The 22556-nt window shown below is 35.8% G+C and overlaps 5 protein-coding genes across 10 annotated transcripts in view; 3 read left to right on the top strand and 2 right to left on the bottom strand.

Moving 5' to 3' along the window:
• The window catches only part of LOC137017289 (immunoglobulin lambda-1 light chain-like), a 101476-nt gene that overhangs the window by 77432 nt on the left and 1488 nt on the right, over nt 1-22556 (bottom strand). Inside the window, exon 2 of the mRNA XM_067381365.1 lies at nt 22190-22512. Within this exon, the coding sequence (XP_067237466.1) occupies nt 22190-22512 (323 nt within the window). The remainder of the gene's footprint in view (nt 1-22189; nt 22513-22556) is intronic.
• The window catches only part of LOC137017282 (uncharacterized), a 36252-nt gene continuing 14619 nt past the window's right edge, over nt 924-22556 (bottom strand). Inside the window, exon 4 of the mRNA XM_067381355.1 lies at nt 924-1008. The gene's annotated coding sequence lies outside the window, so the exon portion shown is untranslated. The remainder of the gene's footprint in view (nt 1009-22556) is intronic.
• LOC137017283 (immunoglobulin lambda-1 light chain-like) lies at nt 4003-9461 on the top strand. 6 transcript variants are annotated; one of them, XM_067381357.1, is made up of 5 exons: nt 4184-4299; nt 6133-7648; nt 7729-8055; nt 8573-8602; nt 8977-9461. In XM_067381357.1, the coding sequence occupies exons 2-5, from the start codon at nt 7456-7458 to the stop codon at nt 9294-9296; spliced, it is 870 nt and encodes a 289-aa protein (XP_067237458.1). In that variant the 5' UTR covers nt 4184-4299; nt 6133-7455; the 3' UTR covers nt 9297-9461. The 6 variants fall into 6 exon arrangements, 5 of the variants coding, with proteins under 5 accessions (XP_067237461.1, XP_067237458.1, XP_067237459.1 ...); XM_067381358.1 differs by lacking the exon at nt 4184-4299 and adding an exon at nt 4512-4789; XM_067381359.1 differs by lacking the exon at nt 4184-4299 and adding an exon at nt 4839-6049.
• On the top strand, nt 12477-15303 carry LOC137009562 (immunoglobulin lambda-1 light chain-like). The gene is made up of 4 exons (XM_067371884.1): nt 12477-12565; nt 12647-12976; nt 13672-13701; nt 14780-15303. Exons 1-4 carry the CDS (start codon nt 12523-12525, stop codon nt 15103-15105), a joined length of 729 nt encoding a protein of 242 aa, XP_067227985.1. The 5' UTR covers nt 12477-12522; the 3' UTR covers nt 15106-15303.
• On the top strand, nt 16285-19887 carry LOC137017288 (immunoglobulin lambda-1 light chain-like). The gene is made up of 4 exons (XM_067381364.1): nt 16285-16334; nt 16437-16763; nt 18838-18867; nt 19434-19887. Exons 1-4 carry the CDS (start codon nt 16295-16297, stop codon nt 19751-19753), a joined length of 717 nt encoding a protein of 238 aa, XP_067237465.1. The 5' UTR covers nt 16285-16294; the 3' UTR covers nt 19754-19887.

Here is a 22556-nt window from a genome sequence, read left to right as displayed (position 1 = left end):
GAAATGTGTCCAATTGATCGAGTAAACTGTAATACAACAATGTAAAAATTATTTTTTTCTTTGTAATATATCTTGTTAATCAATGGTGTAGAATGGTTAATATATTTTTAATAGCTAAAATAAATAATAATGCAATAATTATTACAATATAAACATTCAAATGATAAAGTTTTGAACTGTAAAGAAGACCGTAAACTAAGTGCTGTCCCGTAAAACCTAAAACGTTGATATATTTTTTATGATAAAGTACTGGCAACCACAGCTGCCATTTTCTTTACTGTACATTTTACTGAGATTTTTTTTTTTCTTTACAGCCTGGTTTATACAATACAGGCTTATTGGAAAAATGTACCTGTGTAGTCAACATTTTTGCAAATCACAAAATAAGTACCAATACCTACAAACTTCTCATTAATACAATTAAATTACATGAAACAAAGTGAAAAGTGTGTCGGTGAAGCACAGTCACAGCTCACTTCTTCCACTAGAAGAGAATCTTCATCTGTCACTACTGCACATCTTTTCTTGTTTCAGATATGCTATATATTTGCTTTATATAAAATATAGAAAACGGATATCCAAAGTAAATATATGCATTCATCAAAACATTACTTTTACTTTTTCAATGTTTACTGTACTAATGTAAACTATTGTGTTTTGAGATTAAGAACGTGTAAAAGCAGAAGTGAATGTGAGCAGTGAGGAGGTTTTTGTCATGCTGTGAATCACTGTGATACGAACTCATCAGTGCTGTCCCATGTGCCACAATAATACACTGCAGAATCACCAACATCCACATTATTGATGATCAGACGATAATCAATTTTTGCCTGAGCTGTAGATGTGAAGCAGCTGGAGGTAAAACCATCTCTGAATTTGGAGTCTGTTTATATCAGCTGACATAATTACTCTCATCCTTTTCAACGTTACAGTCCAAAGTCACAGAATTCCCTTTTTGTTCTGTCAGCACAGAGGGTTTCTGAGTGACCACTTTTGCACATCTGACACCTGTAAAATTATAATAAATAAAATTAATCAGCTTTGACACCGTGAGAGATCAACATGTTTGTAGTGAAATTATTTTCAAAGCATCTCATTTATAATTTCAAACGCTGAATATAACGCTGAATAAAATGAAAATTGAATCTCAGCACAGGATTTCAAGACAAGAATTTGATTCAATTAAATGAGCTTTAATTACATTTAAGTGTTTGAATATTTTGTACAGTTATGTATTACAGTTTTTTTTTTCAATTGCTAACAAGTGTTTATCAATACTTAAAGTACTTTTTTCTAAACTCTTAACACAGCAACACACCTTCATCACACAATTAGACAAATAGTTCATTTTCTGCCCAAAACCATGTTTTGTTAAATAAACACAAACTCTACATTTCAAAATGCTAAAAACCTTTTTCAACACACTAACTCTATCAAAACACAGCAAACCTGATTCAAAATCGATTTGTTCTGTCAAACACTAGCACTAGTTTTCTATCCAACATGAACATATAGTCAATCAAAGAGCAATGACTGTCAAAATACTAACAGTTGATGACATTATAAAAAATGCATTACTGTCATGTTTCAGTTCTACCTGCAGAAAATATGAAATCCATAGTTTTTAAAATTCAGTTTCCTTTTACAGCAGTAATAGTATAATGCATGCAAGTCATTCTTCATTTTTGGTTGAGTGTTGAATATGTGCATTCTTGACAACAGAAGAGAGTCATTATTTTATAGAATGTGCAGTAGAAAAAGAAGAAGAAAGTAACAGAATTGCTCAGGGAAGATACTGGTCAAATGAGTCCCCTATAGAGAACTTCAGAGTCCCCCTCTGTTGAAATCTCTTTCTTGGGGTGTGTGGTGTTGATGGTGCCCATAGAGGGTGGGATGCTGTCCCTTTGTTAGCTAGTGCCCTACACAGACCACATACTCTGCATATATGGAACAGTAGTAGTGTTCACTGCATTCAAAATATCACTAACACATCTCAAAAGCAAATATTTGTCTTACTTTGCAAACACATTTCTCATAATATTCTATTTTTGGATAAATCATATACACACAGTTATTCAAAGCCTAAAGCTCTTCTTTCATGAGCTCGTATGTACATTTCTGTACAAGATTGAAAGTAATTGGCAGAGAGATGTTGAAAAATGTTGAGTTTTTTACTGTAAGCATTTGTGGTTGTGAATACAGTATTGCACAGTACAAAATAAAATAAATACGTCAACCATGTGTAGTTGGACCAAAAAAACAAAAACAAAAAAAAACTAGCAACCAAAAATACTAGAAGAAATGTCCCCACAGGTAAAGTAATACCAGTGCATTTTGACTTTGTGGGGACATTTTTAAAGTCCCATGAGGAAACAAGCTTATACATAAATCATACAGAATTATGTTTTCTGAACATCTAAAATAGCAGAATGTTTTCTGTCATGGGTAGATCTAGTGGTAATGTTAGTGTAGGGGGATATAATATACAGTTTGTACAGTATAAAAACCATCAAGCCTATGAAATGTCCCCACAAAACATGGAAACCCAACATGTGTGTGTTTGTTGGTGTGTGAGATGGTGGGGTGTATCTACGCTCCATCTCTCCTCCTGGCTGGGTCCAGCTACAATACTTCATCTACGTCACATACTATATTCTCTCTTGTGTATCCAATCTTGGATGGAAGTAGCATCAGTGTCTCCACATGCCTGGAGAAGTGTTATGTTGACATATAGGAACAACGATCATGCACTTTCCAGCACCATGTGGAGAAAAAAATCCTCAAAAGGGTTTAGAAATGATGAGTATGGAAGCAAAGATTTAAATAAAGAAAATACATGAAACCTCTGCTGCCATCTTCAGTGGAAAGAACAAATTAAACTAGTGTTACTGCTAGAGAAGATCATCTGTGAAGATCAGAGATGAATGTCTGAATATGGTGGAGAGATGAATTACACAGATGGAGATGATCACATGACTGATAATGAACTAGAGAGTTAGTGACAGATGTAGAAATGACTATTATTTGATACAGTAAAGTTACGATCTAAACTATAATGATCAAAATGCTCCTGATGGCCTGACATTCATGTGAATATGGTGTGAAGTTGATGCTGAAGTTTGTCTTCTGCAGACGCAGTGAGCTGTGGAGATTTTCTTCAGGACAGGAAGTTCAGTCGTGACACACAGGAAACACCTGCTGTTATAATCAGCTCCATGCAAATGATCAGTTTCTCTGTCTCTTTTCATCTGTTCATCCAACCAGACAAGAGCGTTAACAACAAATGATCTTCATCTGTACATGAACAATAATAAAAGAGCATTCACGAGTTCACATATCCATATAATTAAATAGAGTAAAGTTATGCGTATTTGGCGTGCTGTCCAGGGAGAGGGCTCCGAGCTCGGAATTTTGGCCTGAACCCAGAGTACTCCCCCGGTGTGGTAAAAGTAGATAGAACTATAAGTGAGGAGATGGGGTGGAGGAGGGATGCTGATAAACTCTCAGATGAACGGAAGTCAGTCTGCTGAATTTATACCTTTTGACATTGGTTGAGTTGATTAACTGAATGCTCTCCACCTGTGCTAATTAGGTTAATTATCTGTACTTGCTCCTCCCGAATTTTGTTAATAAAACATCATATAAAATGAATGAAAAATACTGGCAAAGTGACACTCATCTATGACGTGTTTTGATTATTTCTGAACATCAGACGCTTATCAATCTTTTGTTTTTGTTACTTGAGTTATTTTAATGAAGAAGAAACTCTTTTGTAAAGCAAACCTCTTAAAGAAGGAAGATTCAATCCAGTATGTTTGAGACTTATAACTCAAAAACCCTTGATAATAATGGAGTTTATGCAAATATGTTGATCTGTCAATCACTCAGTGATGTTTCTGATGATGTGTGTGATGATGAATGCTGATGTCACTGAGGCTCCTCCCTCTTCAGTCTCTTATGGCTCGTCTCGGATCGCTCTGCTCTGTTCAGTCGGCTCACATCACACACTCACATCATGCTGTCAGTCTTCATCATCCTCTTCATCACTCTGTCATGTAAGACGTCACTAGACTGCAGTTAAAGATGCACTTCTGATACGATCATGAATATGTCATACGTGAGTATTGAGTCTCATTAATGGTGTGTTTATTCTGCAGGTGTCAGTGGAGTGACTGTAGTGACTCAGAGTCCATTAATCACAGTCAATAAAGGACAAACGGCTACACTGGACTGTAATCTGGGGACAGTAACTAATTATCAGGCTGTATGGTACAAACAGACTCCAGGAGGAGTTCCTCAGTATGTGTTAAGATTTTATCATGGCTGGAGCTCTCCAACATACGGATCTGGTTTCTCTGCTCCTAAATTCACATCAACACATTCATCTCAATCAGATTATCGTCTGATCATCAATAATGTGGATGTTGGTGATTCTGCAGTGTATTACTGTCACACATGGGACGACTCTGCTAAAGAACACGTATCACAGTGATTCACATCATGACAAAAACCTCCTCACTGCTCACATTCACTTCTGCTTCTAGACAACAGATGATAAGAGCAATACTTCACATCTCAGATTCAGGATGAATTACAGTATAAACTGAGAATATTCTCTCTTTACTACTCTGCCCTGTAATTTAACTCCTGTCTTGTGGATCTTTTATGATGTTTTCGTCCTGTTTGGATCTGGAGCTCATCTGAATATTGATCTGGATTCTCCTCTCCTAAATTTACAGTATCTTATTCAACCAAGTCTGACCGTCATCTGTCAATCAATAATGAGGATGTGCGTGATTCTGTTGTGTATTATACTAAAACACATTTTCATTCATGCATCAATTATATATGTATTATTGTAGCACATGTCATGTTTCTGTTAAAGAGCATGTGTCACAGTGATTCACATAAGAACAAATGTAAATTCCTCTATAACACTTTATTTTAACTAGTTGCTTATTAGTATGCATATTACTAGAATATTGGCTATTTTTTAGTAGTTATGAAGCACATATTGATGCATTATTCTGCATGACCTTATTCTACATTCTCAATCATACCCAATAATTAAACTTAACAACTAGCTTAGTAAATATTAATAAGCAGTAAATTAGGGGGAAAAGTCATAGTTAATAGTGTATATGTGTTCCCTGCTAAAATGTTACCAATTCCTCTAATAATAGTTTATAGTTAAAAACAGTCAGAACATAATTCTTGAAATTGTGCCTCCTTTTCTCAAAACTCCAAACACAAATGCATAACTCACCAAATTTCCCAAACTTGAAACTCAAAATTAAGCTCTCCATTCAAAACCATTCAATCAATCAGTATCCTCGGCCAAATTGCATTACAGTACTGGTAATGACCATATTTGCCATAATAGCGTCGTCTGACAACAGATTTCTCCCTCCCCTCAGCTCAGCAAAAATATTGTAACAAACCGTGTGGTTTTAACAGCGATTTGCTCAGACAAATGGAGAACAGAGGGTACGTCACACCACCAAGACTGTATAAGAAAGTTACACTTTATTTAATTCATCAAAATAGAAAGTTCTTTTACTTGACATTTGCGAATAAACATCAGGTTTATAAGCCCTCATTTGGGCAACGGTAATCAAAAGTGGAATTCCCAGCACTGCACTCTAGTGGTTAATTCACACCCCACACAAAGACAAAAAATATTGAAAGATAAAACACTTCCCCGCCTCTATAGGAAAACAAGACTCCACCATGGGGTCCAGGGGAAGAAGACAGTCTTGCCAGGTCCACACAGAACAAACGGTCTGACACTACATCCGGCAGTTAGGCAGAGACAAAAGAGCCGCAGTCCGTATATCTGTGTTGTGTGTCCACAGTCTTTATTCAGCACGATCACCAGTGCTCAGCCATCCGAGATGAAAGGGAATAACAAAGTGAAATGAAAAGCCAGCGCTCCTAAGTACCACTCCCACTATCTAACTAGGTCCACAAATAAACCTGGCTGTCTATCTTCATCGCCGGACAAACCCTAATGGTCTCGAGCGACACGTAACGTCCCCACTTTTTCCCCGTGAGCGCAAAAGCAATCAACATTTGCTCTCCTGGACTCAATGTTCCTCTCGCCGATTGTCTCTTAAATCTCTTCTATTACAGGTGGATGCAATCATCCCTGACTTCCGTCAAAGGAAGGATCATAAGATCACAGGCGATGTCCTCTCTTACAAGACAGCGAGGGAAGAATCTTCTTGAAAGGCGAATCCATCCTTGCACAGATCCTGCATCAGTTCGGTCAGGCCTTCTCCATGGCTTGAATGAGGCACATCCTGACATAGGGCAGGAGATTGTAAACCTTCCATGCCAAAAAAACAACAACAAAAAAAAAAAAAACTCCTAAATGGCTTTTAGGAAGGGACAGTATGGTGGGATGTATTGGAGTGAAAATTGTGGCCGCTAATGAAACCAGTTTTGGACCAGAGCAGAGAGGTGGAAATTTACATTGTCCCATATGACAATGTATCTCATCTGCTCTGCATCCATTTGGTCTCCTGCTGTGACGAGTCTTAGACAGTCTGTCTAAAATGTGATTATGTGAGCCGTGTTGTAAGAGCCTAAGTTGGCATGCTGGTGGAGGACCATATTCTACGTGATTTCAACATACATTGTGATGTTAACACAACATTGGCCAGGGACATTCAAAATAGCTCTGATAGCCAATGATGTTTACACATGCATAAATGTGTGTTATTTGAGTTCACAGTGTGACACTTGAGTGAATTATATGATGTGTTTGTGTTTTCTGAATGAGAACATGTTAAACCTGTGCTAAATGAGGGCATTTTTGTGTAGTTTTGCAGAAAAACATTGAAAAAATTTGAATGTGTGTGAAAACAGACGAAATGTGTTAAACATTTTGAGAAATGTTTCTTTGTTTCTAAAACTGAATGAATGGTTTGAGAAATTGGGACAAACGAAGCAGTTAGTGTGTTAGCATTTGAGAAAAACTATAAAAATACAGTAGTCCAAATTCAAAAGCCAAAAATGTTTTAAAAAACTATAAATGAAAAGCATGTTACACTCAATAAAGTTGTGCAACTGCAAAATCAAAGTCAGTGAGAGATTCATTCTGCCTCAGCATCACGTCTTCATGTTGAGTTCAGCCTCAGGACTTCGTCCACATCAAAGGAAATGTCGTCTCTTGCCGGCAAAGGGAAAATCCCTCTAGTGTGCCGGATCCAGCCTTGACAACACTCTCCACACCTTGCTCTTTCTCGTCCTCTTCCTCCTCGTCCACCAGCTCTTACACAAACTCTTCCTCCTCTTGCTCTCTTTCCATTTATTGTTGGTTTCATCATTCAGTGCTCCTGTGTCACCTGTGCTCTCTGAACTGGCTTATTTCATACAGTTGGTTTGAACGAGTGTGAACACTTTTGAGTCGTGAAACGACTCGTGAAACGTTGACAACATGTAGTTTGTCAGATGTGGGCGGGTCTATTGCAGGAGGTGGGCGGGTCTTTCAGTGGCTCCTCCCTCTCAGAGCTCTTGGCTGTCTTAAAGTTTCTCTCTCTGATCATCTCAGCATTATTCTACAGCACTGCTCATCTTTACACGTCACACGGACCAAATCACAAGATGATCACAATATTCTGTGCTTTCTTTACTCTTCTGACCTGTAAGTTTTCATCAGATCTGATGTCAGATTTCAAGTGTTTTGACACACAATCTCATATAAAGCTTGTGTTTATTCTGCAGGTGTCAGTGGAGTGACTGTAGTGACTCAGAGTCCATTAATCACAGTCAATAAAGGACAAACGGCTACACTGGACTGTAATCTGGGGACAGTAACTGATGCTGGTGCTAGATGGTACAAACAGACTCCAGGAGGAGTTCCTCAGTTTGTGTTAGCGTTTTATCATGAATGGAGCTCAGTTAGATATGGATCTGGTTTCTCTGCTCCTAAATTCACATCAACACATTCATCTCAATCAGATTATAGTCTGATTATCAATAATGTGGATGTTGGTGATTCTGCAGTGTATTACTGTAAGGTATGGGATGACTCTGCTAAAGAACACGTATCACAGTGATTCACAGCATGACAAAAACCTCCTCACTGCTCACATTCACTTCTGCTTCTAGACAACAGATGATAAGAGCAATACTTCACTTCTCACATTCATGATGAATTACAAACTCATCACAGATGCTGAGAATACTCTTTACTATTCTGTCCTGTAATTTTTTAAAGAAATATTTTTACAAAAACAAACAAACAAAACCAAACAAACATATAACAGGACAGTAAACATGATCTATTTCAGGTCTTCTGAATCTATAAAACAGGTTTCTCGACTCTCAGATGTAAAAGACAAGCTTCTTTGAAGTGAGCAGCATGTTTTCTTCACTAACAGACTTACAGTATGTGATGATTCAGTTTTTCACTTTTCGTCATTTTTTGACACTTAATGAGTGAAAGAGGTTTAATGAAGAGAGTTGTGTGTTATAATCTGTGCTGGAGTGAATGTTTCAGTTCTGTGTCTCTGAAACTCAGGAGGTTTTTGTACGAGTGAAGATGTGACGTGAATCACAGTGGTATTCGGACAAGGAACAAAACTGAATGTGATCGGTGAGTCAACTTTACTTTTTCAATACTGTTCAATCACTTGTTATTTTGTTTCACAAATAAAGGTCAAATCATACAAAAATGAAATAAATAGATATACTTTCTTATATGTTCTTGAAATTTTATTTCCTGTATAAATATATTTGAATATTTCAAAATTAGCCTTGTATTAAAATCTTGTATTTTATTTCCATATATATCTTTTAAGTATCCAATTTACACAAGTTTATTATTATATTATATTATATTATATTATATTATATTATATTATATTATATTATATTATATTATATTATATTATATTATATTATATTATATTATATTATATTATATTATATTATATTATATTATATTATATTCCTGCCTGTCTCCTCCAGACTTTCCTCTGGCTCCTCCTGTTGTGACACTCTTGTCTCCGTCCACTGAGGCTCTGAAGGAGAGTAAAGCTACACTTGTGTGTCTGGCTGAGGATATTTCTGTAGCTCTGGTTCATGTCAGCTGGACAGTCGATGGACGCTCTGTTACAGATGGAGTTTGGAGCAGTGCTACTGAGAAACAACAAGACAAAACCTTCAAAATGAGCAGCTATCTGACCATCAACTCCTCTGACTGGATCAATAATGTGGATTTCTCATGTCAAGTGTCCGTGGGTTCAAAATTCACTAAGAAAAGTGTCTCAAATTCACAGTGTTACTGAAATATTGTCTGAATGAAAATAGCAGATGTTTTTTTTTTTCTTTATTTCTTCTCATATCATCTGAATTGTGTGATATCTGACAGTTAATATGACTATATACTTCACTCTTTGGTTTTGGTTCTGCAATTAAAAATCTTTGGCACTACATTTGTTTGCATTTTCTTTCACAGACACGCATGACTCTCTCTCAGGATACACCTGCACAATGTGCCTCATAATTTTAGCTTTATGTAAATCATGATGTTCCTCTGAACTCTTTCAGAACTGAAACACACAAACTTCATCTGTTCAGAAGTCACATATTTCAAATACTCAGCATACTTTAAAATACTTTATCTTTCTGTAATTGACAATCAGACCACCAAATGTTTCCAATCATGTTTTAATAATCCTTTGTCGTGTTTTAAAGAAGTACACTTATTTTGATGTGTTGACTAAATTATTACAGCACAAGTAAAATACTTGATCATAATTTTAACTGTAGTGTTTTATTCCATATTACAAGTAAATATATATTTAAATGTATTACAGTTTTTCTTGATTTCTAACACACTATAACTGATTCATTTGGACGGATTTCCCAAACCGTTCATTCAGTTCTCAATACAGTTTCTCAAAACTATAAACACATTTTCACACACATTAAAATTCTTCAAAACTTTACACAGATTTTAACAATGTTTGCAAAATTGAACTATGTTTTCATTCAGAAGACACAAGTACAGAATATAATGAACTCAATCTGTCACAATAATGTGAACTCAAATAACACACATTTATCCATGTGTAAATATTATGTGGCAAAACTGATGAGACGATTATCAGAATCTCAAGATCATATAAATATCAGGTTATCATGTGCTCTGGAAAATGTGTCCTCACACTGGAGAGAGAGGAAGAGGAAGAGAAGAAGGGAAAAAAGAAAGAAAAATACAGATTCCCCAACTGGTTACACGTTTGTTGAATCTTTGGTCCATTGTCGAAAAACTCTAAACAAAACTATAGCATTCAGTAAGATAGAGGGCTTTCTGAACACACAAAAAAAATCAAAGTGGCTATTTAAAAGTCTAAACACAAAAACAAAAACAAAAAAAAACATGCTAAATGTAAGAAAAAGTAAATTTGGCTGAACAGTGAAAGAACCTCCAGAAGTCACGGATCCAGACGCTGAAAACCACATCAACTTCACCATATGAATCTCCAGTGTCTGGAGAAGAGTCATACGATACCTGCAGGAGGATGACGGCCACACACCTTCCATCATCATGCTGAAAAAACTCTGGGATAGGAAAGGGGAAAGTGTTGGAAGAACAGAAGTGTGGGTGATCAGTGAACCAGATGTGGACCAGAGCAGCCCAATGGAAACTCACACTGTCCCGGATCACAACATCTGCTGCTCTGGTTCATCCCTCTGGAGTGTGTCCATGAATCCGATGGGAAGGGCGTTGTTGTTGGGAACAAGGTTGGCATGGTGATGAAAGATGCTTTGCTGACTAATGCTGTTCATTGTAGTTAAATATTAATCTCCAAAACGCGTTCATGCAATAATGTCTCCTCTTGCGTCAACAAAACACGAATGCATGCGTTGTGCTACTCTCGTGAGCACATTGGAGATTAATATTTTGTAAATAAAGTGGTAAATTTTTAGCAAAAGAGTACTTGTGTCACTTCATAAATTTGAGGTTAAACCCCTGGAGTCACATGGATTACTTTAATGATGTCTTTACTACCTTTCTGGGGCTTAAAGTGGTAGTTGTGTAGCCTGAATATTTAATAAAATGAACTCGAAATATGCTTATTTTCTGTATGGCTGTATGTTTTACAAACAGTATGATATAGAAATGAAAACTGAGTGTAAAGCAGGACTGGAATTTGCGCCTGTGATTTTGCAGACTTGGTTTAAGGATTTGATACATGAGTTTCAGGTTTTGCGGACTGTGTTTCAAGTTCCAGTTTTAGCGTGTAAACACTTGGAAAAACTGTGAAGAAGAGGGACTGAAAGAACGTTTGAAATATGAAGCAGTCTAGTTTTTGTGTGAAGCATGACCATGAGTAAAGCTGGTCTACAGAATCATCTACAGGGTTATTTATATTATTACACACACAGTAATTACAGTATCAGTCCAGTACTTTACATGAGAGAGATTTCACTGTTCTTGTACAGTAAATACTGGAGCACATCTTCTACATCCTCAAACTCATAACTGTCCTGTTGATTTGTAGCCAAACTTACATGTAGTGTATTTTTGCAGGACGGCGACTAGTTTACATGAGTAGACAATATCTTTTGTCAGAGGAACAACAAACTGCTATAGAGCTGTAAATACTGTCACTGTCAATACTGTGATATATTTCAAACTAGGCAGTGCAGAAGCCTGTGTGTTTGTTAAGTTTGTGTGTAATCTGAAATTAAAGTTTGATTCTGATAGAAGAGAATTGTGTTTTTGATTACAATATTCGAGTTTGACGTGGAAGCTTGAGGTTTGTACAAACTGGTGAAGTTGTGAGATTGTGTTTATAGTTGTGAGAAAATGGTGGATTGATTCATGGATTGTGGGTTAGCAGCTGAAATAATCTGTAACATATACATTTGATTTCATGTGTCTCTTGTCACGGATCAGGGAGTTTCCTGTTATTTTCTGCAGCCTGTGATTTGATTTTGTCTTTTGATTTCGTGTCATGTGGATGCTTCATGTTTCTGTGCTCTCTTTCATGTGTTGTGTTTCTGTGACATTGTGCTCACGACCCAAAGACGAGGAGTTTGCAGTGAGACTGTTTCACTCAATGGACTCGAGCTCGTCATCATCTGATGTTTCCTCTGTGTGTCCGCTGGTGTGTGTGTGGAGAGCACAGGAGCCACCGTACACCGTAGTCTTCAGTTCATGGTCACAATTACTTTCACATTGTTCCTAAAGTTTTATAATAAACTTTCATCACTTTGTTCACGGCAATTGAGTCCTCTACTTATCTGAATGGTAAGATACTTCTCAATGATTTGTCTTTGAACTAACACTCAATCAGCAGGAATAGAGGAAACATGATTTTTTCCATATGTGAATTAAGTAAGAGAATTAAATCAGTCTGTGTTTGATCAGGAGGATGAAATGATTGGCTGAACTCTAGTGATCCTCCCTCTTTCAGAGTTTCTCTTCCTCATATATGAGTTTCTCCATCTCTCTTATTCTCTTCATCTCTCCACTAAACTCAAACTGCTCCTCACAGGAAGATGCTGATCATTTTCTCCTTCACTCTCCTCACTCTTCTGTCATGTAAGTTACACATTTCACTACAAACATGTTGTTCTCTCACGGTGTCAAAGCTGATTAATTGTATTTATTATAATTTTACAGGTGTCAGATGTGTAAAAGTGGTCACACAGAAACCCTCTGTGCTGACAGAACAAAAAGGGAATTCTGTGAATATGGATTGTAACGTTGAAAAGGATGAGGGTTATTATGTCAGCTGGTATAAACAGACTCCAAATTCAGCTCCTCAGTTTGTGTTGAGATTCTATCATTCACACAGCTCTCCTAGCTATGGAGATGGTTTTACCTCCAGCCGCTTCACATCTACAACTCAATCAGATATTGATTATAGTCTGATCATCAAGAATGTGGATGTTGGTGATTCTGCAGTTTATTATTGTGGCACATGGGACGGCTCTGTTAGTGAGTCCGTATCACAGTGATTCACAGCATGACAAAAACCTCCTCACTGCTCACATTCACTTCTGCTTCTAGACAACAGATGATAAGAGCAATACTTCACTTCTCACATTCATGATGAATTAAAAAACGAATTACAGATAATTGCAGAGAATATTTTCCAGTTTCTTTACTGTCCTGTAATTTAACTCATCTCTTATGGTGGTTTTTTGATATTTTTGTCCTGTTTGTAGTTGGACAGTCACTGTTCACTTTATGCTATTATTAATTGTAAAAGAGCAGCTCACACATTCTGCTAAATTTCTCCTTTTGTGCTTCTCAGGAAACAGAAAGTCCCGTTAGTTTGTAATGAATGTTCCTGAAGTGTCCGTCATCAGTAGATCTTCATGTGTTTCTGTTCAGAGTGACTTTATGTCCTTCATTGACTGAGACAACAGCAGGATTCACTGCAGTCACTGACACCTGCAGAATAACAACAGCCATAAATCATAGAAAGCACTTTAATACACAGCAGTCAAACACAACTAATATGAAGACTAAAACAGCAACATGAGTGTCTGTGTTTGAATCTGAAGCGTTTCTCCATGAATTAAATGTGTAAAGGACACAGTCAGATGAGGTTGAGTGAGTGTTTCACTTCTGTTTGTGTCTTTTCACAGACTGAGGAGGTTTTTGTACGGCTAAACATATGAAATGTTTCACTGTGGTATTCGGACAAGGAACAAAACTCATTGTGACGGGTAAGTCATCTTTACACTGTATTTTCAATGGTAAAATCTTGGTAACACTTTATTTTAGGGTCTTTTAACTACTATTTGCATGCATATTACTAGAATATTGGCTTTTTATTAGTACTTATTAAGCAGATATTAATGCCTTATTCTGCATGACCTTATTCTTCTCAATCCTACCCAATAACTAAACTTAACAACTAACTTACTAACTATTAATAAGCAGTAAATTAGGAGTTTATTGAGGGAAAATTCGTAGTTAATAGTGAATACATGTTCCCTATACTGAAGTGTTACCAAAATCATTTGACTGTATTACACATAGCCTACACTTCATTATATATTTATAAACTCTTCATTTTTAGTTTACCTTAATTTACAGTTAAATGTGTGAATTCAGACAGTTTTATCAAGAACTTCCAGTAAACAGTCCTGAAATAAACTGAAAAGACTTTCACTACAGCTTTAACTTCCATCTCTGATTTCTATATGGTTCATAATTATATTCAGCTGTTATTACTATTATTATTATTATTACTACTACAGAAAAGTCTGTACTCATGTTGTGATTTAAGGAAAAACATCTGCTTTGTGTTAAATTTGATGGATTTTTTTTTTAAAAATCCTCATTTGAATATAACTGATTAACATAAAATATTTTTACTGTATTTTTCACACTGCAGGACAGTTGAAAATGAGTCAGTGAAGGAACAAATATTATTAAAAATGGTAGAAATAAATAGTGTCAGAAGCTAAATTATACACTGTGCCATATATATTCATGTACATTTTAACATAAAATCTTGATGCTGATAACAAAAATCCAACAAACTACTCAAATACAGCACTTGACTTTTATGTTGCAGGATATTTTTTATCAAGAACATTCAGATGCATGTATTAAACATAAATAATGATGATTTGTTATTCTTTATTAAATAATGCAAGAAAAGATTAATTGTTGACATGGTGATGTGTGAAATTGTAGAAATGAAAGCTTTAAATGTAGTCATAGTTCAGTATTTCAGAAGTGTGTCTGAGATGCAGATGTGTTTTCATCATGTTAATGGTGGTTTGTGTCGTGCAGATGCTGATGTTGCTCCTCCTGTGCTGAACATCCTCCGTCCATCCAGAGAAGAGCTGATCAGCTCCAGTAAAGTCACTCTGGTGTGTCTGATCGATCACATGTCTGCGGCTTTTGCTGATGTGCGCTGGCTTGTGAACGGGAACTCAGTCACTGAAGGCGTCTTCACCGGCTCTGCTGAACAGCAGCCTGATAAGAAGTTCAGGATGAGCAGTTATTTAACCATTGAGAGCTCAGAGTGGGACAAAGACAAAGATCTGACATGTGAAGCTTCTGTCGCCTCAAAAACCACCAGAACAAACATCAAGAAATCTGACTGCAGCGACTGAACTCAGACAATCTGATGTGTTGTTTGACTGATTATGAGTAATAATATCTTCTGACGTAGTGTGACAGAAATCATGAATATAGAAACTATCAAAAATAGTTCAAGAATGGCTTTAACTGAGTCGTTTTCTGCAGACGATATTTTGGCTTTAATGCGAATGTAAGATGATTTACAACCTGTTCAATAAACTGCATGTTAAACAAACAGTTTTATTGTTGATTTCTTGTTTTCTTATTCATTACTAAGTCAATTTTCACTTCTACAAGCAATGAAAGACTGAACAATGAAAGTGTATCAAAGACTCAAATAAACCGTCTTCAGTTTGAAAATATATGAAACCTCTGCTGCCATCTTCAGTGGAAAGAGCAAATTAAACTAGTGTTACTGCTAGAGAAGATCATCTGTGAAGATCAGAGATGAATGTCTGAATATGGTTGAGAGATGAATTACACAGATGGAGACGATCACATGACTGATAATGAACTAGAGAGTTAGTGACAGATGCAGAAATGACTATTATTTGATACAGTAAAGTTACGATCTAAACTATAATGATCAAAATGCTCCTGATGGCCTGACATTCATGTGAATATGGTGTGAAGTTGATGCTGAAGTTTGTCTTCTGCAGACGCAGTGAGCTGTGGAGATTTTCTTCAGGACAGGAAGTTCAGTCGTGACACACAGGAAACACCTGCTGTTATAATCAGCTCCATGCAAATGATCAGTTTCTCTGTCTCTTTTCATCTGTTCATCCAACCAGACAAGAGCGTTAACAACAAATGATCTTCATCTGTACATGAACAATAATAAAAGAGCAATAAAATGAATGAAAAATACTGGCAAAGTGACACTCATCTATGACGGTTTTGATTATTTCAGAACATCAGATGCTTATCAATCTTTTGTTTTTGTTACTTGAGTTATTTTAATGAAGAAGAAACTCTTTCGTAAATTAAACCTCTTACAGAAGGAAGATTCAATCCAGTATGTTTGAGACTTATAACTCAAAAACCCTTGATAATAATGGAGTTTATGCAAATATGTTGATCTGTCAATCACTCAGTGATGTTTCTGATGATGTGTGTGATGATGAATGATGATGTCACTGAGGCTCCTCCCTCTTCAGTCTCTTATGGCTCGCCTCGGATCGCTCTGCTCTGTTCATTCGGCTCACATCACACACTCACATCATGCTGTCAGTCTTCATCATCCTCTTCATCACTCTGTCATGTAAGACGTCACTAGACTGCAGTTAAAGATGCACTTCTGATACGATCATGAATATGTCATACGTGAGTATTGAGTCTCATTAATGGTGTGTTTATTCTGCAGGTGTCAGTGGAGTGACTGTAGTGACTCAGAGTCCATTAATCACAGTCAATAAAGGACAAACGGCTACACTGGACTGTAATCTGGGGACAGTAACTGGTTCTGCTGCTAGATGGTACAAACAGACTCCAGGAGGAGTTCCTCAATATGTGTTGAGATTTTATCATGGCTGGAGCTCAGTTGAATATGGATCTGGTTTCTCTGCTCCTAAATTCACATCAACACATTCATCTCAATCAGATTATAGTCTGATCATCAATAATGTGGATGTTGGTGATTCTGCAGTGTATTACTGTAACACATGGGATGACTCTGCTAAAGAACACGTATCACAGTGATTCACAGCATGACAAAAACCTCCTCACTGCTCACATTCACTTCTGCTTCTAGACAACAGATGATAAGAGCACTACTTCACATCTCAGATTCAGGATGAAATACAAACTAATTACAAATGTTGAGAATATTCTCTCTTTACTATTTTGTCCTGTAATTTAACTCCTCTCTTGTGGATCTTTTATGATGTTTTTGTCCTGTTTGGAACTGGAGCTCATCTGAATATGGATCTGGATTCTCCTCTCCCAAATTTACAGTTTCTTATTCAACCAAGTCCGATTGTTATCTGTCAATCAATAATGAGGATGTGGGTGATTCTGTTGTGTATTATACTGAAGCACATTATTATTTATGCATCAATTATATATGTATTATTGTAGCACATGGCATGTCTCTGCTAAAGAGCATGTGTCACAGTGATTCACACCAGAACAAAAACTATGTAAATTCCTCTGTAACACTTTATTTTAGGGTCTTTTAACTAGTTGCTTATTAGCATGCATATTACTAGAATATTGGCTATTTATTAGTAATTATAAAGCACATATTAATGCCTTATTTTGCATAAACATATGTTACATTCTTAATCCTTCCCAATAACTAAACTTAACAACTACCTTAGTAAATATTAATAAGCAGTAAATTAGGAGTTCATTGAGGGAAAAGTCATAGTTAATACACTGTAAAAAATTACTGTGATTTTAACAGTAAAAGATTGTAAAAATGCTGCGGTGAAAAACTGTTAATTGGTTTACAGAAAGTTTCCGTACTATATACGGTGAATAACTGTAATAGATCTAACGGTACATTTAATGTAATTCTACGGTAAAATACCGTTAAATTCACAGTTTTTGGAAGTGAAAAATAACAATTCATTGTAAAATTTACAGTGAAAAAACGTAAATTGACATTCCCACAATTCCCTGCGTGACACTTCACATTTGATATATTTTTGTTGAAATAACTAATTTTTCTCATTTTTTTCTAATAAGTTATGTACATTAGGTTTTTATGTTACATCTAATGTTGTTAAATTAATGTTTATTGCATTTTTAAAATTTCATGCATGTTACCATGATGGTGTTTAGTGTGTGTGTGAATGACACTGTGTGCACCTTCTATATATTAGTATTGTTTTCCTCAGCTTGTGGAAAAGCTGCTTGTGATGAACTTTGATTCATCATGTGACTCTTATCACCACTGTGTTTGGTGACTGTCAGTGTATTATAAAGATACAAAACAGATATTAGAACTTCATTATGTTGGTAAATTAACATTATATCAGTTAATGAAATATGTTATTTTACCGTAAATTTTACTGGGATTTTTTTTACAGTGTACTGAAACCCAATGTCAAATATACATATTTAAAATGTAAAATTCACATGTAACTCCGTAAGTATGTTTACGGTTTGATGTCATTTTTACAGTATTGTTCTGGTAACCACAGCTGCCGGTATTTTTCCGTAGAAACAACGGGATTTTTTTTACAGTGTAGTTTATATGTGTTCCCTATACTAAAATGTTACTGATTCCTATAATAGTTTACAGTTTATAGTTAAAATGTTATACAGTCAGCAAACTGAAACACAGATTTGATAAATAACAAACCGACACTTTATCTTGGTTTCAATCTAGGAATCCAGGTTTTATTAAAGTGTTTCTTGACATTATGCCGTTTAAAATATTAGTTCACCCCAAAATGAAAAATCTGTAATTTATTACTCCCCCTCATGTCTTTCCAAACCTGTAGGACACAAATTAAGATATTTTTAATGAAATCTGAGAGCTTTTTGTCCATCCATTGAAAGTCTGTTCACTCAAAATGCTTCAAGATGTTCAGAAAGCAGTTTAATCCAAGTCTTCTGAAGAAACACAATCACTTCATATGATGAACAGACTGAATTTAGGCTCGTTTTGGGGTGAACTGTCCCTATAATGACTAAAGAGGTTTAATGAAGAGAGTTGTGTGTTATAATCTGTGCTGGAGTGAATGTTTCATTTCTGTGTCTCTGAAACTCAGGAGGTTTTTGTACGAGTGAAGATGTGACGTGAATCACAGTGGTATTCGGACAAGGAACAAAACTGAATGTGATCGGTGAGTAAACTTCACTCTTTCAATACTGCTCAGTACTGTTCACTCACATTTGTTTGAAATAAACATCAAATTATAAGATTAAAAAGACATTGGAATATATAGATTAACTTAAAATAAGGTTTGTTCTTGAAATGTGTGACCAGTTGTGTAAGCTGCTTAGACTAGTCCTAAAAGTCAGTCATCTATTTTTTTTTCTTCAAGACTGGTCATTACTTTTTTAAGTCAGTTATATTGGTCTTATTTTAACGTTATAAGACCTTTACACACATATTTTAGGATGATTAACTCATCAACTTAAGTTCAGATTTTAAAAATCATTACAAATATGTGGGGAATTATGAAACACCCACAAGGGGCAACATATTTATTCAACATAATGTTCTTTTTCCATTCATTCATTCCCTGAATGTCTATCCAGTAAACTGACATCTTGTTAATTCTATGTATATCTTTTAACTGACCGATTTATGCAAGTTTATTATATTATATTATATTATATTATATTATATTATATTATATTATATTATATTATATTATATTATATTATTTCTGCCTGTCTCCTCCAGACTTTCCTCTGGCTCCTCCTGTTGTGACACTCTTGTCTCCGTCCACTGAGGCTCTGAAGGAGAGTAAAGCTACACTTGTGTGTCTGGCTGAGGATATTTCTGTAGCTCTGGTTCATGTCAGCTGGACAGTCGATGGACGCTCTGTTACAGATGGAGTTTGGAGCAGTGCTACTGAGAAACAACAAGACAAAACCTTCAAAATGAGCAGCTATCTGACCATCAACTCCTCTGACTGGATCAATAATGTGGATTTCTCATGTCAAGTGTCCGTGGGTTCAAAATTCACTAAGAAAAGCGTCTCAAATTCACAGTGTTACTGAAATATTGTATGAATGAAAACAACAGATGTTTTTTTTTTTTATTTCTTCTCATATCATCTGAATTGTGTGATATCTGACAGTTAATATGACTATATACTTCACTCTTTGGTTTTGGTTCTGCAATTAAAAATCTTTGGCACTGCATTTGTTTGCATTTTCTTTCACAGACACGCATGACTCTCTCTCAGGACACACCTGCACAATGTGCCTCATAATGTTAGCTTTATGTAAATCATGATGTTCCTCTGAACTCTTTCAGAACTGAAACACACAAACTTCATCTGTAAAGAAGTCACCAGCTGCACAGATCACAGAGAAATATGTTTCATACACAAGACTATGATTTTGTGATTTATAATCAATGCTGTTATTTTCAATCACATTTATTACGCATTTATAACTTTTACTATCAAAATATATCTTAAATTATTATCTTTAATTGAAAATCAGGGAACAAATAATATTTTTTTAAAAGTGTGCTTAGATAAGTCATTTCTAATAACTGAATAAATTTAAAAAAAAAATAATAATTTCATTAAAATATATATATTTCATGAGTCCTTTAATTTGCTCTTTCCACTGAAGATGGCAGCAGAGGTTTCACATATTTTCAAACTGAAGACACAGTTTATTTGAGTCTTTGATACACTTTCATTGTTCAGTCTTTCATTGCTTGTAGAAGTGAAAATTGACTTAGTAATGAATAAGAAAACAAGAAATCAACAATAAAACTGTTTGTTTAACATGCAGTTTATTAAACAGGTTGTAAATCATCTTACATTCGCATTAAAGCCAGAATATCGTCTGCAGAAAACGACACAGTTAAAGCCATTCTTGAACTATTTCTGATAGTTTCTATATTCATGATTTCTGTCACACTACGTCAGAAGATATTATTACTCATAATCAGTCAAACAACACATCAGATTGTCTGAGTTCAGTCGCTGCAGTCAGATTTCTTGATGTTTGTTCTGGTGGTTTTTGAGGCGACAGAAGCTTCACATGTCAGATCTTTGTCTTTGTCCCACTCTGAGCTCTCAATGGTTAAATAACTGCTCATCCTGAACTTCTTATCAGGCTGCTGTTCAGCAGAGCCGGTGAAGACGCCTTCAGTGACTGAGTTCCCGTTCACAAGCCAGCGCACATCAGCAAAAGCCGCAGACATGTGATCGATCAGACACACCAGAGTGACTTTACTGGAGCTGATCAGCTCTTCTCTGGATGGACGGAGGATGTTCAGCACAGGAGGAGCAACATCAGCATCTGCACGACACAAACCACCATTAACATGATGAAAACACATCTGCATCTCAGACACACTTCTGAAATACTGAACTATGACTACATTTAAAGCTTTCATTTCTACAATTTCACACATCACCATGTCAACAATTAATCTTTTCTTGCATTATTTAATAAAGAATTACGTAACATCATTTTTCATGTTTAATACGTGCATCTGAATGTCATTGACAAAAAAAAAATCTTGCAACATAAAAGTCAAGTGCTGTATTTGAGTAGTTTGTTGGATTTTTGTTATCAGCATCAAGATTTGATGTTAAAATGTACATGAATGTATATGGCACAGGGTATATTTTAGCTGCTGACACTATAATTTTTAATAATCTTTGTAGTGAAAGTCTTTTCAGTTTATTTCAGGACTGTTTACTGGAGGTTCTTGATAAAACTGTCTGAATTCACACATTTAACTGTAAATTAACTACAAGGCAAATTAAAAATAATGAGTTTATAAATCTATAATGAAAATATAGACCTCCTCAGTCTGTGAAGAGACACAAACAGAAGTGAAACACTCACTCAACCTCATCTGACTGTGTCCTTTACACATTTAATTCATAGAGAAACGCTTCAGATTCAAACACAGACACTCATGTTGCTGTTTTAGTCTTCATATTAGTTGTGTTTGACTGCTGTGTATTAAAGTGCTTTCTGTGATTTATGGCTGTTGTTATTCTGCAGGTGTCAGTGACTGCAGTGAATCCTGCTGTTGTCTCAGTCAATGAAGGACATAAAGTCACTCTGAACAGAAACACATGAAGATCTACTGATGACGGACGCTGGAGGAACATTCATTACAAACCAGCAGGACTTTCTGTTTCCAGAGAAGCAAAAAAAAAAACAGAAATTTAACAGAATGTCCGAGCTGCTCTTTTATAAATAATGAAAGCATAAAGTGAACAGTGACTGTCCAACTACAAACAGGACAAAAATAGCCCATAATAAAAACACCATAAGAGACGAGTTAAATTACAGGACAGTAAAGAATATTATATTCTCAGCATCTGTGATCAGTTTATACTGTAAATCATCATGAATGTGAGAAGTGAAGTATTGCTCTTATCATCTGTTGTCTAGAAGCAGAAGTGAATGTGAGCAGTGAGGAGGTTTTTGTCATGATGTGAATCACTGTGATACGTGTTCTTTAGCAGAGCTGTCCCATGTGTTACAGTAATACACTGCAGAATCACCAACATCCACATTATTGATGATCAGACTATAATCTGATTGAGATGAATGTGTTGATGTGAATTTAGGAGCAGAGAAACCAGATCCATATTCAACTGAGCTCCAGTTATGACGAAATCTTAACACATGCTGAGGAACTCCTCCTGGAGTCTGTTTGTACCATCTAGCAGATTGGTCAGTTACTATCCCCAGATTACAGTCCAGTGTAGCCGTTTGTCCTTTATTGACTGTGATTAATGGACTCTGAGTCACTACAGTCACTCCACTGACACCTGCAGAATAAACACAAGCTTTATATGAGATTGTGTGTCAAAAC

Source organism: Chanodichthys erythropterus, chromosome 3, assembly GCF_024489055.1.
Source record: "Chanodichthys erythropterus isolate Z2021 chromosome 3, ASM2448905v1, whole genome shotgun sequence".
Lineage (NCBI taxonomy): Eukaryota > Metazoa > Chordata > Actinopteri > Cypriniformes > Xenocyprididae > Chanodichthys > Chanodichthys erythropterus.
This window is presented reverse-complemented; position numbering and strand designations above follow the sequence as displayed.